The sequence below is a fragment of the Piliocolobus tephrosceles genome, chromosome X (genome assembly GCF_002776525.5).
Source record: "Piliocolobus tephrosceles isolate RC106 chromosome X, ASM277652v3, whole genome shotgun sequence".
In the NCBI taxonomy this organism is placed as follows: Eukaryota; Metazoa; Chordata; class Mammalia; order Primates; family Cercopithecidae; genus Piliocolobus; species Piliocolobus tephrosceles.
The window spans coordinates 200,413-215,858 of record NC_045455.1 but is presented as its reverse complement, the minus strand read 5'-3'; the positions used below and the strand labels follow the sequence as shown (position 1 = coordinate 215,858).

The 15,446-nt window shown below is 55.4% G+C and overlaps 1 protein-coding gene and 1 long non-coding RNA gene across 2 annotated transcripts in view; both read right to left on the bottom strand.

The window, feature by feature from the left end:
• LOC111546366 overlaps positions 1-8,667 on the bottom strand; it is an 11,209-nt gene extending 2,542 nt beyond the window's left edge. The window contains exon 1 of the long non-coding RNA XR_003306718.1: positions 5,352-8,667. This is a non-coding gene — a long non-coding RNA (uncharacterized LOC111546366). The remainder of the gene's footprint in view (positions 1-5,351) is intronic.
• The window catches only part of RASA3 (RAS p21 protein activator 3), a 128,865-nt gene that overhangs the window by 112,771 nt on the left and 648 nt on the right, over positions 1-15,446 (bottom strand). The window contains exons 2-4 of the mRNA XM_026447167.2: positions 15,144-15,268; positions 14,004-14,034; positions 9,063-9,531 (exon numbers count right to left, since the gene is read on the bottom strand). Coding sequence (XP_026302952.2) covers positions 9,063-9,531; positions 14,004-14,034; positions 15,144-15,268 — 625 coding nt within the window. The remainder of the gene's footprint in view (positions 1-9,062; positions 9,532-14,003; positions 14,035-15,143; positions 15,269-15,446) is intronic.

Below are 15,446 nucleotides of genomic sequence, written 5' to 3'. Positions count from 1 at the left end.
CCGGGTGAGGGACGCAGCGAGGAAGGGGTCTCCGGCAGGTCGGCCCCAGCCCTGACTCCAGGCCTCTGCATCTCACTGCTGCCCAAAGCAAGGACCACGGGCTGCCGTGACAGCTGCCACCCTGCTGAGCAGGCCCAGCCAACGCAGCATGAGAAAAGGCTCTAGGAAGAAAAAGGCCCCGGCGGCATCCAGCCTCCTTTCTGGGGAAGTGATTCCACAAGCCACAAATCACCTGGGCTGTGGTTATCAGAGTCCACCACAAGACTCTTCCCGGGTCCCTGCGCCCTGGATGCAGCTTTGGTGCGCGTCCGACGTGGAGATGCTCCTGCTGCCGGCGTGGCTTTGGGAACAGCACTTTGATCCTGGAGCCTCAGAGAAGGGGGGCAGGAAACGTGTGTCCTGCGCAGTCACCACCAGACGCCGAGGTGGCCGCCCCAGCAGGGGCCATGGGCTGAGGCTGGTTCTCGGGCTCCCAGAGCAATGGCTGCTCTGGGGAAGAGAAAACACAGAGGTGACAAGATCAAGGCAAACTAGCTGCTCCAGCACCTCGAGGGTTTAGAATCAAAACAAGAAAGCTCCAGACCTGAAAGAAGAGTGAAACCTTTTCCTCCAGAAAGAACACAGCTAGAGAGAAGATTTAGGGGTGCACCCAAGGGCCCTCAGCTACTCTGTGCAGCTCCTCAAAGCAGGGAAAAGGCCAGGAATGAAACCTAATGCAGAAATGGGAACAGGCTCCAACTCCACATGAACAACCGGCCCGGGTCGATCACGCCCAATTCAGACCTGGGCTGCAGCTTGGAGGCGATGAAGTCCAAAATCCAAGCTCCAGGAAGACACAGTAACAACCACCCCTGAGCTTTGTCAGGCACCCCAGAGAATCCTCTGTCCTACCCTGGGCACGCCATGAGCACCAGGCAGGGAGGGTGGCTCTCAGCAAGGGGCTGAGGACTCCGGCCCATCCTGGGGCGAGGGAGGCACCCATGGGGTGGGCCACACGGGACGGGAGCCACGGCCCCCATGCAGGTCCGGAGCAGACGTCTGTCTGGTCAGTGGTCAGGAAAACGATCCCCGTAGTGTCTAGGAAAGACTCAGACCACTTACCAACCTCTGGAATTTTACCCAATGGGCAGTCAGGGCCTAGACAGAGGATTCTTTACAGGTTGGAAATTATTCGGGTAACATAACAGAAACAATGTAAAGAGGAAAGAATAGGTGTAGGAGTTGTTCCTTAATCAATTCTGGGTCAACGCGCTGGTTTCTGTCCCCAGTGTGGCTCCCGTCTCCTAGCCCAGCCCCCCTGGCCTAGCCCCCAGGAGCCCAGCACGGCATCTCTCCGGACCCAGGACACGCAGGTTAGCGCTGCGGCCGTTACTAGCTGTGTTCTGATAGCAGCAGGACACTGACTGTCCCCAGAAGGAACAAAACTGGGCCTTAAATTTGGGTGACTGTTCCAAATGTGGGATTCGAGCTTATCTGAAAACGAAAACTAAGAATGCCAAATTTCAGGGCGGCTAGAGCTACAGCCTGGGGAATCCAGCCCTGTCTGCAGAAACACACCTAATATTTTCAGACACTCATAGAACAAGGAAACACTATTTTTGATAAAACACTCACAAAACACAAAATCTCCCAACACTCTGACGCCGTTCGACCAAAAACCTGTAGGGAAACTCACTTCTGGGGACCCAGGCCCGAGGAGGGGGTTCCCAGGCACCTCGGTGACTCTGCAACTCGCATCTACAGAAAAGCTCGAACGTTTGTCACTCTTCCCTTTGGACTCTGCCTCACACCCAGAGAAACCCTGAGCCATCTGTCGCCGGTGATGTAACCCTGATTCCCCTTCACCTGTGCCAGAGCCTCCCAGACACAAAGGCTGGAGCCCCAAAACCTGTCAGGGGCCTGTCCCGGGCCAGCCACAACTGCATTCCGCCTGTCACTGCTGGACGCCCGCGGCGGCCTGACGGAACCACTCCCTCACCTGTCAACACGCTTTTCCTACACAGCACACCGTGTTGAATGAAGGCAAGTTATTTTCTTTCTCGGCCTTGACGTCCTCCACAGCCGACGCTGTTCTTGCAGTTTGTGAAGGGATGATTTCTAAGCTCCGCCTTTGTTCTTCACTCATTCACCCACCGCATACATAGCTGCACCTTGATGCATAAGAGACATACACTCGCTGCTACGGAAGGCCTTGTATATCCTGTCTCTCTTTCTACCGCGGCACTCCTGCCGTCCCGCAGGTAATCCGGTTAGCAGGCGGCGTGGGTCTTATCCCTGATCCGCGCACACTCATCCGCCCTGTGTTTACCGCTCTTCCAGGGGGTGGTGTCACACAGGCGCTCTCATTTTGCTTCTTTCTAATCCTATCCCGTGGAACCTCCTGCAAGTCCTGTGGTTTGGCCTGGGCTTAATATTTCCTTGAAAGTCACAGAGCCCACGTGCGGATGCACATGACACAATCCCTGTTTCACGTGGCTGCTACTCCCTGGCTGTTCTTGCATTGCTATAAAGAAACACCTGAGACCGGGTAACTCAAAACAAGCGAGGTTTACTGGTCACGGTGCTGTAGGCTGTACACCACGTATGGAGGCAGCTGCTTCTGGGGAGGCCTCGGGAAGCTTCCAGTCATGACAGACGGTGAAGAGGAAGCAGGTGTCTCCCGTGGCGAGAGCGGGCAAGAGCGTGAGGTGGGAGGCAGGCCGCACACTTTAAATCACCGGATCTCGCGAGAACTCACTCACGATCGCGAGAACAGCACCAAGGCGATGGCGCTGAGCTGTTCATATCCATCCGCCCCCAAGATCCAGTCGCTTCCCACCAGGCCCCACTTCCGGCAACGGGGATGAGAGTTCGACAGGAGATTGGTGGGGACTCCCGGACTCCTCAGCGTTGCCTCTACTGTTTGCTATTTGCTCACTCAGCCACTGGCCACAGGTGCTGCTGCAGTAGACATGTCTGTTCATCGCCTTTACCTACGGTTCAAAGCTAGAAGCTCTGGTTGCACGGCAAGCCCCTCCTTTCCTGCGTGAGCACAGACCCCTGTTCTGACCTGCGGCTGCGTAAGACAAGACGTGCTCACTGAGCTGCCTCCCCCACCCCCCACCACAGTTCCACAACTGCTGTCCAACCTGGCAGCCTCCAGAGGTACCAGCACGCGCGGGGCGTGACACCACATCCCCATATGGGACCCGGTGTGCCCCCTTCTGTCAACCCATTGGCCGGAGGCCCATCCACACGTCCCACTGGCCCCTCCAGCCAAATGATCGGTGCCCCTCAAAGGCCAGGCTGTGCATCTCATAACACCAGCCCAACCCAACATGATTCCCTCCCTTCCTGAGACCTCACTCTCTCTTCAGGGGCAAGTTCAAAGCTACCCTCCCAGATGACAGCCAAAACCAAAGCCACCTCTCCGGAGTGCGAGCTCTCCCGGATCTCAACACCCTCCTACGTATTAAAGTGTAGCTCTTTTCCATTTATATATTTGCTTACATAGAAGGCCAATTCATTACAGACAAACAGATAGCTTCAAATTCTGCTAGAATAATTTGAATTATTAGATCCCATCTGTGAAGATCTGAGCAGGGAAGTACCCGCGTGCATCTAATTCCCATTAATCTCTGCAAAAAAAGGCCTTGGCTTCTACTTTCACAAACCAAGAAACCAAGGCAGAGAGAGGTTAGGGGTCATCCAAAATCAAAGAACTGTCAAGAAATGGGGCCAGCACGCAGTCTCGGGTGTCTGATTCCGAGGGGGTTCACTACGTCCGCCTCTCCTCCGAGGGCCCCCAGGAGCTCTCCTCCTCACCAAGCCCCTCCCACCATCACTCAGCAGCCTTCACTTTTAAGACCTCAGCAGCCACCACTTCGCCTGTGGCTGTTTCCAGCCAATACATCCATCTCCTTTCTAAACACACACACATCTACTTTTCAAACATGACGCACCACCTGCAAACACAGGGAGACACAGCCTCAGGTAGACGCTCTTAATCCACTCTGTGCCTGTGGGGTTCACCCGCTCATTAGCTCCAAATGCCTCATGTGCTTCCATTAGCTCCAAAGAAGCAAATAAAGTGTTTTCCACCAGTGCTAGATTCCCTTCCAGGGATGACGCCCCCAGGGCTGCCTCCAGGCCCACACTCTGCCCGCCAGTCCAGCACCCCGGCTGAGTCAACCTGACAGGCACCATTTGCTAAGATGCCTGAAGGCTGGATGGGTGGCTGTGGCCCTGCTCCAAGGATCACCTCGGCATCTCCAAGCTGTCTTCCCAGCACACCCTGTGTCTTGGGCCTCCCAGGCCACTGTCCACCCACACAGACCAGCAGCCCCTTCCTTCCTTCCCTGCCTGAACACTGACTGCCTCATGTCCCTAAAGTCACCAACAAGTCTCTCTCTTCTCCAGCCCTCCATGATTCCCCCATTCAAATCCGAGATCACAGAGAAGAAACGGCTCTCTGAACTGGCAGCTGCAGTCGTGAGCAGCACCTGTGTCCCAGCTACTCAGGAAGTTGAAGCAGGAAGATCTCTTGAGTCCTGGAGTTGGAGCCTGGGCAACAAAGTGAGGCTCAAAGAAAAAAAAATTGATGGACAGTACTAAGTGGTGAGGAGAAGAAGAACTCGGATCCCAGGAGCCCATGGGGCTGGGCCACTTGGGCCCAGCTAAGTCCATGGGTCTCCCTTTCTCCACCTCAGTGTGGTGGAGTTTTGAGAATTTAGATAAAAGGAGGTAATACATGGAAACGACCCCCTTAGCATCTGCATCCCACCTGCACGCCCACACACACACAGGAAACCCACTCCCCTTTCCAGGCAAAGCCCGAGGCCCCAGGCTGAACCTGCCCCTGCCAGAGCCCCTGCTGTTTCCCAGGTGCAGCCAAGCCCTGCACCTTCCTTCTCAGGGGGTAAAAATAGCACAGGCAGCTTAGCTGAGCTCGGTTAATAAAATATCCAAGTTAATTTTAGCGTTAGGGGAATCTAAGATCTCTGATGCCAAGGCCCATGTGTGGCCACGTGGCTCCTCCTTACACTGTCACATAGACACGAGGAAGCCACAGCATGGCCAGTATCCCTCCCTCACATTCACAAAACACTTCTCTTACTGAGTGAGCCCTAGCCCTGTGAAGACACTGTTGCTACTGTCACTTATTAAACAGACCATTACCTAATTTGATGCCTGCCACAGCCCTGTGACCAGCGGCCTCCACCCCCCGTGGGAGAGTCCGTCAGGCTGAGAGTGTCAGCGGTCACATCTCGCAGAGCCGGGCCCGGAGCCCTGACCTAGCCCAGGAGCTGGGGCCAGGGAGGCACAGTCCGGGGTCCCTCCGGCACCCCACTTGTCATTCTCCCTATTCTCACCCGGTGCCACCTCCTCCTGCTTCAGGCGGGATTCTGTTTGTGATCAGAAGAGCGATAGCTGGGGCTGGAGGCCGGCGGCCCCCCGGCCCGCAGAGCCCCACAGGCCTGCAGGCACCAGCGGTTCCATGTTGGGCCAGACTTGCCGTGGGCCAGCATTCACAGGACGCTGACCGCCGCCGGGACGGCAGGATCACAACGGTGCAAGAGCCTTTCCCACCCTGGACCGCAGGGCTGGCTTTTCTTTTTGTTAATAGATTGAGAGAAACACCCTGTGTATTGCTCCTTATTGAACACATTTATCAAGATAAGGTGCCGCATTTAAAAACAAGCAGTAAGTGTTGTGGAAACGGAAAACATTACTGGGAGGGCAGGAGGCACTGCACGCCTTGGGGGCGGGGGCCCCAAAACAACGCCATGGCCGTGGCGGAAGTGCCCTCCCTGTGGGTCCCTGACTCATGGAAAGTCAGAAGCACCGGCTTCCTCAAAGCAGCGATCACATAGGAAGGGTGGCGCAGTCATGCATGATGCACAGGCTCCGCTGTGAAAGGTTAATGACTGTTTCGAAAGACACAGGGTTTAAGATGTTTACATGTGCAGAAGGACATATCCAAAATGATTCTACAAAACTGAAAGGCAGAAAGCCAGATTCTTCAAGACAAAGACTCAAATTGTTACCATCATAACACCTCACTTGGACGTGGCTCTCCCTCTTATTACCTCCGTGCAAGAGGTGGAAGGACAAAGAAAGAGGCAGGGGGGAGGAGGAAGAGATTCTTTCCATTTCTCCCAATTTCAGCATCTGAATGAGGCCACATACCACCACACATTTCAAAGCTATTTAAGAATGTAAAAGGCCAATGCCCCATACCTTAAAAAAAGCTCCAAATCGCCCCGAAAAATGTGCTGCCTTTTTTTCTTAGCGCAGTAGCAGAACTGTTTACGGTATAACTTTAGGGACAATTCTTGTTCTGGGAGTGAGGGGGCAGGGTGTTAACTTAAGCCTGAACAACACGGCCTTGTACGTTCCCACCGGATATAGTAAACAATAATTGCTTGCCTTTTACAAACAGAAAAATGAGGTTATGAAGGAGAAGACACGGGCCCTGGGTCATGCAGCGAGTCACTGGCAGACTCGGGCGCAAATCCCGTGTGCCGGGAGACGAGGCTTAGAGGTGAATGATGGCGACGGGCCCTCAAATCAGCCACAGGGGCACCGTCTTGCCTGCACCTTCAAGACCAGGGACTCAGGCAGGGCAAGTCAGAGCCAAGGTCGGCCATGAATGTGGATTAAAGAAAGAGACTGAGGAGCTCAGTGGTCCCCGGGCACAGCGCCGTGCAGGGTCATCCTCCACTTTGCTTCTACAGATGGGCTTTCCCCCGGAGCCCCGGGGTATCAGGCCAGCAGCACGGTGACATGAGACTAACCCCAAATCAGCACACCCACAGGTCACCCTCAGGGTCTCCAGCCCAGACTGCATCTCCGCTCAAATGCAGGAGGTGCCCTGTCTCCCCAGCTACTTGGGGCACAGATACCCCTCAGGCAGCCGGCCCTGCAGGTGACCTCTGGAGGGGAGAAGAAACGGGGACTTCTCCTCTCTGGAGCCACATCCAGAGAGTCGGGCAGCTGGCATTTGGGCCTCTCCACCCGTCCTCACTGCTGCTGCCCCTGGGAGGGTCAAAGGTTCAGATAATATCCAGGCCCCACGCAGGATTAGCAGCGTAAGCCTCAGCTGAGCCAGGGTTTCACTGACTTGTTTAAAGTGGAGCACAGAGCCTGACCAAGCAGCGGCATCTCCAAACCTCCTTCTCTCTGAGGGATCCTCCAGGGGTGCCTGACCCCCACGCCTGTCGGAAGTGGGGCCGAGTGCCCACATGCCGGGGAAGCTGCCCTCTGGGACACTCAGGGTCTGAGTGTCTCGTCTGCGACTGTGGTCTTCCCTTGCCCTCCTGTTTTACTTCCCATGCCTTCTGTAAGGTCCTGTGGACTGAAGCATAGCCCTTCCTGGAGTAAACAGCGAGCATGCTGTGCCAGCTGTGGGCTCCCCACCCCCGAGCCGCAAAGCCCAGGCCACTTCTCCCTGCTGCTTGGAGACCTGGCACTGCCCCACAGGGGCACCCACCTGCAGCCCTCCTGCCCCCGTGACTGAGGAAGCCCAGTGCTTCTCACACCTCTTGGACTCGCTCGCTGAGCCAAGCAGCCTTGGCCGAAGGAAAGAGCAGCAAACTGACCCCCACGGGCCGTGACCTTTCCCCACCCACGGCAAGGCGACCTCAGACACTTCAGGGAGCACCAACCCTGGCTTTCTTGTGTGAAAGTGACAGCAGATTTAAACCACATTTTGACAAAAGAAATCCCTCGTCTCTGGGCTACTCAAAGCGGAAGTGCTGCCACATCCTAGCTGCAGAGCTTCTGGGCCAAATATCAAGACAGTGTCTCAGCGATGATCCGCAAACCAAAATAAAGCCGACAGGAAACAGCCCGCTGGTTTAGAGGAGCTGGAATGCCTCCGGCAGCATCAAATGTCATCAACAACTGACACTCAGCCCGTTCCGGAGGCCTCTTCACACGGGAAGAGGCCGGCTGCGGAGTGCGGCTCAGTGGGGGAGAAGGACCGTGGGGACCGGGGCCCTGCAGGCCCTGGGAGCCTCTCCAGTCTGAACCGCGCTGTGGTCCAGCGCCCTCAGGGCATGAATATGGAACAGTCACTCCAGGAAACGGTCTTGCTCTGGGGGAGGGGGAGGATATCCACATCACTCTCCCAAAATAAAACAACCAGGGAAAAGCAGATCCCTCCAGATAAACCAGAAGTCCAGACACAGCCTCCTCTCCGGAAACGCCTCCCGGAGCCCACTTCAGAAGCTGCTGAAGCCCAGAGAAAAACCGCAGCCTCGCAGGCCCGGGCGGCCACCAGGTCGCCCGCCACTTCTCAGTGAAAGGGGACTTGGTGCCGGTGGGTCCGGGGTCTCCCCGCCCCGCAGGAGCCCTCAACCAGAACGCCCACCAGCACACACGAACGCACACATGCACACACACAGATAACACACGCGCGCACACATGCATCTACACACAAATACGCACCCACACAGGCACCCACAAACGCATGCGCATACACACGCACCCACACATGGACACACAAACACACGCACCCACACAGGCACACACAAACGCGCGCACACAGGCACAGACGCGCGCGCACAGCAGCAGCAGCGCGCCCGGGCCTCACGCCCCCGGGGAGAGGCGGGAAGGAGCCTCCACATTCCCCGGAAAGGAAGTTTCTGGGCGCAGCGGAGAAAGGGAGATGCCGAGACCCCGACGTCAGTGGATTTGACACCTGAAGTGAAGACGCGCGGACTCCCGCAAACACGCGGGGCTCACGCTCGGGCGCACACGCGGGGGCGCACACGCGGACAGCCGTCCCTCGGCGCAGGGACCCCACCTCCGCCGCTACCAGGGACCCGGGCCGCTCCGGGCGCAGAGGAGACGCAGGGAGCCGCGTTCCCCCGGAGCCAGCTCGACCCAGCCCGAACCCCGGGGACGCAGGAAGCTGGGGAGGGGCCGCGGCGCCGGACCAGCCGTTCTCCGGGGAGCGCGCCGCGCCTGGAGGGCGTCTCCGCCCGGGTCCCCGGCGAGGATCTGGGGAGGGGAGGCGGGCGCGGGAGAGGACGGGGTCGGGCGGGGGGTCGGACGCGTCGCTGCCGGCGGACACTCACCGATCTTGATCTTCACGCTCTGGAAGACCCGGAGCCCCTCGTCCTCCACCGCCATGCTGCGCGTCCGCGCCGGCCGAGCCTCGCCCCGAAGCGCGCGCAGAGCCGGGCAGCGCGGGCCGAGCAGGAGGAGCGGCGGCGCCGGAGCCCGGAGCGCGGCCGAGGGTCCGCCCGCCCCGCCGCCCGCCCGCACGACCGCCAGTTGGCCGAGGGCGAGGGCGGGGACCGAGAGGCTCCGCCCGCGGCCCGGCCCCTGCTCCCGACCGGCCTGGGCCCCGCAGGGGCGGGGTTGGCAGGGGCGGTGCTGGCGGGCTGCGGAGACCCGGGGGGCGCAGGGATCGGCTTCCCCCGAGGCCTCGGCCCCCGCCCACGCCCACGCCCTCGCCCCGGGGATTGGCCGCCGAGCGGAAGGGACCCCCGCGGGCTGCCTGGCGGAAGACACGAAGGGAGGTCGCCGGCCGGCCCGGGCCCTCTGAGCGAGGCTGCGCGATTCACTCGCGGACGAACTTTGCAAAGAGAAGTTCACGCACAACTATCTGGCTGGGGAGGAATCCCCCGCCCAGCCCCAGCTCCTGAGATGCGATCTGAAGGCACCTGCTGCGGACGCACGCGGGAGGCGGGGGGCGCGACACACACACACACCCACGCACAGCCCCCAACCCCAGACCCCGGCATGGGCAGGTCCCCCCAAGCCCCCTGCAGACCCCGACATGGGCAGGTCCCCCCAAGCCCCCTGCAGACCCCGACATGGGCAGGTCCCCCCCAGCCCCCCTGCAGACCCCAGCATGGGCAGGTTCCCCCGCCCCCCTATCCCCCTGCAGACCCCAGCATGCGCAGGTCCCCCCCTCAGTCCCCCTGCAGACCCTGGCATTGATAGGTCGCCCCACAGTCCCCCTGCAGACTCCAGCATGGGCAGGTACCCCCCAGGCCCCCTGCAGGCCCTGGCATGGGCAGGTACCACCCTCGCCTCCATTTCTTCTGTCTTGAAGTCTCCTCCTCCCTGACCTCCTCCCTGACAGGAGTGTGTGTGTGTGTTCATGTAGGTGTGTGTATGAACTGAGACTCTACACTCCTTCCTCTATGTTGCAAAACTTCATTGCACCCAGCGCCACACACACACCCTGTACATATATACACACATACGTATACCACACATACCCTACATATACATATACATATACACCACACACAGGCACGCCACACAGATACTACACACGTGCATACACACATACATATACACACACATATACACACATCCTACATACATACACCACATATACATATATACACATGCACATATATTCATATACACACAACAGACATATACTACGCATATACACACCACACACATATACTACACATACACATGCATATACATACATACACACACTAAACATACATACACCTACATGAACATACATACTCAAACACACATACACACTGCATAGAGATGAACAGGAACTTCATGAAGATAAGAAGCCTATTTTTTTCCACTGCTTATCTTCACTTCCTAAAAAGCAGTTCCATGTGTTGAAAGAATTAATGGCCTTTCTTCCTTGATTGCTGGGAGCCTGCAGCCACAGAGGCCTCTCTTGTCCTCAGCCCCTGCATGCCTGGTGCTCACCAGGGCTGAACAGGAGGTTAAGGTGGCACCCCTGGTTCCAACCCAGAGCCTCTGCACCTAGCAGTGGCTTTGGGTGGCGTCTGCAGTGGGTGCCGTGGGTGCCATCCACACCCCTGCTTTACAATGGAGACTATGCTTCCATCTGGGGCCACTGGAAGCAAGCCGGCTCCCGTGTTTCTCCGAGAACCAGCGGAGTCCTCTGTGGTAGCCCAGCCACAAAGCTGCTTCTCTGCCATCCCTCCACCCTCACAGGCCTGCTGATAAACTCAGCGCAGATCTCTGCTTTGGTGTCTGTTTCCAGGGCACAGCTGGGGTCAGGAACGAATCTCCAGGCTGCAGCAATGGCAGCCGGGACGGGAGCCCCTTGGAAGGAAATGCACTGGCAGCGGCAGGATCTCGGGTGCTGAAGAGTTTGGGAAAGTCGCAGATACATGGACTATGGAATCAGGTGGCTAGTGTTGAGGGCAAGAGAATGGAAAGATCACCACCTGAAACAAAAGGGTGGTACATTAACGGGCCTCCTCGGTGCCACATAAGACACTCATCTCCTGTGACCAGAGGAAAATCAAAAAACCGGGTCGGGGCAGGACTTAACTGCATAGAAGGCAGAGCTCCAGAGAAGGCTGGGTGCTCGGCCATGGAAGGTGCTGCTCCAGGGCTGGGTGACTCAGCTTCAGAAGGTGCTGTTCCGGGGCTGGGTACTCAACCTTGGAAGGTGCTGTTGCAGGGCTGGGTGCTTAGCCCAGGTGCTCGGCTTCAGAAGGTGCTGTTCCAGGTCCGGGTGCTTGGCCTCGGAAGGTGCCGTTCCAAGCTCTGGACTCTGGGAAGAAGAGAGGCCCTGAGGCTTGGAATGGGGCCATCTGAATGAATGCACTCAAAAATCTTGAATCCCAGATTCCTCTAAATCTGCTGGGCCTGAAGAGGTGTCACATTTCTCTCTGTTAAGGGCAAACGCTGTGTCTGTGCTTGAAGATGCTGCAGAGACCTCTGCAAGGCAACCCAGACACGCCTGCCACCCACCTCCAGCTCAGCTCCTGCAGGTCAGCATCATGAAGCTGGAGAAGTGCTGAGGCTAAAAACGGAGGAAGAGACAGTCAGCCAAGGAGCTTCAGGGCCAAAATGCATGCACCAGCATGAGCCGGGGGTAAATGCAGAACTAGATTCAAAGAACGTTGGATTCAGGGGAGGCAGATGTTAGAATTCATGGACATGGGCACATTCAACCATGATACAGGGTTTAGCACCTGGGAGGTGCTCCGTGCTGCTAGGATGACCTTTTGAACTTGTAAAATAAAGCAATGTCCCACATTAAGCAGCTGTCTGTCAGGATTGGAAACGGTACTCCTGGGGTCCAGGATCACGGCACCTGCTGGAGGCCCAGGCCTGGACGTCAGCAGGGATGGAGCAGGGCTTCTCTGGTGCTCCTGCCAGTGACAGGTGCACAGTCACCTTCACCTCCTAGCAAATGAGCACTCCTCTCCTGGTCGTGACGGAGAAAGCATGCTTCTCCCTGACTCACTGCTGAACCCAGCCACAAACTTCACTGGGTCAGCCTCGGTCCATTTCACTCCTACATCTCGGAATTATGGCCATCTTTATGATGCCACAAGAACTTGGGTGGGTGGACAGTCCCAGAGAAAATGTGCTGCACAAATGGATGCTGGACATGACCAGGGTGCCCCACAGATGGTCGACTTGGACCCCATATGCATCTCTCCCCAGTCGGTCCCCAAAACCCACTCTCAGTGCTTATCCAGGCACATCAGAGCAAAGTATCTGTATGTGCGACACTCCCCCCACCGGGCCCCTGTGAAGTACCGGGACTGAGCACACATCCAGAGCTCCCTCAACAAACACAGCCCCACAGAACTGCCCAAGCACCAGCCTTCTCAAATTTGTGTTCTATGTGAAGGAATTGGTCATTAGTTTTCTAAATTAGAAAGTCTTCCCTTAGAGCTGTGATAAGAACCAGGAAATAAAATATTGAGAGATGAGAGGAAAAGGTGATGACCCAATAGAAAATCTCTATAATTTCTTCTTTTAATGACCGTGGAGTTACACTTTGCTCTCTTTGATATACTCTTCTTCTGTTCATTATCAATCCATCGACACGTGGACATTCATTCATTTCCAAAACAGCATTATCTGATCATATCTGAACAATCCACTTGCAAAAGATTTGAAGCCACATAAATGACCAGTACACAACGGAATAATTTTTAGAGGGAACAAAGTAAGAACTGAAGGAAGAATGGTGGTATCAGGTATCTGAACCTGAAAGAGTCCATCCTGCCAGGTGCATCCCAAGTGGTTCACTGGGCCTGAATTCAAAATGGAGGCACACAACCCTCTGCTGACTAGAGGTCACACGCCAGCTCTGCGTTCCCGGAAGCCTTGGAACTTTCACAGCTGTCTGTTCATGCTGCCAGAATCAGCCGAGACCAGAAAATCCCAATTTGCCCTCTGGACCAAACCAACCGACTGCTACCAGGCTCTACCAAACAGAACTAAGCAAGTCTGCCTCCTTTATCTGCATAAAGACCAGAATGAGAACCTGGGCAGGAATTTCCCTTGTAGAAGACAGTCCCATCTTTCTTCTCTGGAACGCACCCTTGTTTTGTTCCAAAGGCAGCATCTCCCAGTTTTGCAAACTGCTTGCTGGAATAATGTCTCTTTCCTTTTAAAAGAAACTTTTTTTAGTGGATTTGTTGACACATCTAAGGTGAGAACAGCTGAACATAAAGCTCCACACTGAGCTTCCTGATAGCCAAGTTGAAAAGGGAAATACGGAAATACGAATCTTACACAAGTCGCTTTATCTAATAAAGGGAAGTGTGTCAGACTTTCAGGAAAGACAGTACTTTAGCCCACAAGGCAATACAAGAATTTTTTTAGGGAATTCTTTTCCAAAGGAATATTGGACAAGTTAGGGGAGGATGTTTTTAATCTCAAATGACACTACAGGACCTAGAACATGGTTAATGCTCAATGGATATTTGTTGAATGAATGTAGTAAAAATATAACTTTAAATCATAATTCTTGCATAAAACTTATGTAGGCACTTAGAAGTCAAAGAAAGTAGCTTTCTAGTGACCTGATGAGCTGCAAGAGAACACATTTGGAGAATCTAGAGAGATGAATAAATAGCCACTGAACAGTCTTTCTCAAATATTAGTTGAGCCACACAGTTGAGAGAAGCAAACAGGTCCACACCAAGGTTCCTGTGGATGCGGAGGCTTGCTGGTCTGTGTTGTTGGACAGGAGAGCCAATGCTCTGCTGGGCTTATCAACTACAGTCGGAGGCCCAGCTGGGCCTTACCACGGAGCATCATGGTCTCTCTCTCATCTTCCTGAAACACAAAGAGAGAGGAAAGAAGCAGCCTAGACCCCCGAGGTACCAAGTGGATGGCGGCCTTCCTGGAGGGCAGCTGGGTCTGCAGGTGTCGTGGACAGCGGCCGTCCTGGAGGGCGGCTGGGTCTGCAGGTGTCTTTGTGAGATATAAACTTCCGCTGTGTAAAGTCAATAAAATTTAGGAATCATTGGCATAACCTAAGCCTAGCCTAGCCTCACTAATACCAAACCTTAATTGAGTTTATATGGGCCGTTATTTGATTAATTCCAATGACTATGTCAATGTGAGCTAACAGTGAAATAGAACCCCGTGTATTTAAATAGTCATCTGTTGAGTGGGTTTGTGTGATGCCTTGATTGCTAAAGTCCCTTCTCTCAAAGGACCGTTTTTTGTCATAATAAAGTTAACTTATTTTCGACCCTAATTTGCCAAACATTCCGTTGCTTTTAGAAGACACCCCTGAAGTGAACAATTAACCAGACCTCACATCTTTTAAAAGGAGAGGGGTGCCTGGTCGACGTGGTTTGGGATGGGAATTTACTGTCAAGGCCCTATTCAGACACTGCAGCTCCCACAGCAGGGCCTGCCACAACCTCCAAGCGAGCACAGACAGCCCTGGAGCTGTGGAAGTCCTGGATCCGAACCAAGGGACGGTCTGGAGACCCAGCGGTGAATGCAGCAAAAGCCCCACAGTGCCCTTGAATAGATTCCATCGATAGCCCCTGAGAGCTGCTCCTTCTGTGAAATGTTCGCTTGAGGGATCCAACATCGTAATAAACCCTCAAACCTGAGTCCTCGTGTCTCCCACTGTAACCCCAGGATTATTTCTCCTTCAAGGTTTTATCAATATTCACACATGGTTTTATGCAGTGGTCACACATTTGTGTGAATGAGTATTTGCTCTATTTAGCAGCTCATTATTTAACAAAGCTGACTGAGGACCTAGGCCGTATCCACCTGTCAGGCCCTCTGGGATGACAGAGAAAGACAACACGGCCCCTGAGCTCCGGCACGCACACCCTCTGCCTTCTGGAGAGCCTGTCTTTCTGCCGCTCTCCCCAGCCGGGGCTCGTTCCGTGTGGAAAGGTGAGGCAAGAAAGAGGCACCGAAGGGAGCCCTTGATGGGGGTAGCAGTAGGTGTAGACATGGTGGCGGCACCGCACAGCGGCCGTGGGTGTAGACACAGTGGCAGTGGGTGTAGACACGGTGGCAGTGGGTGTAGACACGGTGGCTGTGGGTGTAGACGGTGGCGGTGGGTGTAGACGGTGGCGGTGGGTGTAGACACGGTGGCTGTGGGTGTAGACGGTGGCGGTGGGTGTAGACACGGTGGCGGTGGGTGTAGATGGTGGCGGTGGGTGTAGACACGGTGGCTGTGAGTGTAGACGGTGGCAGTGGGTGTAGACGGTGGC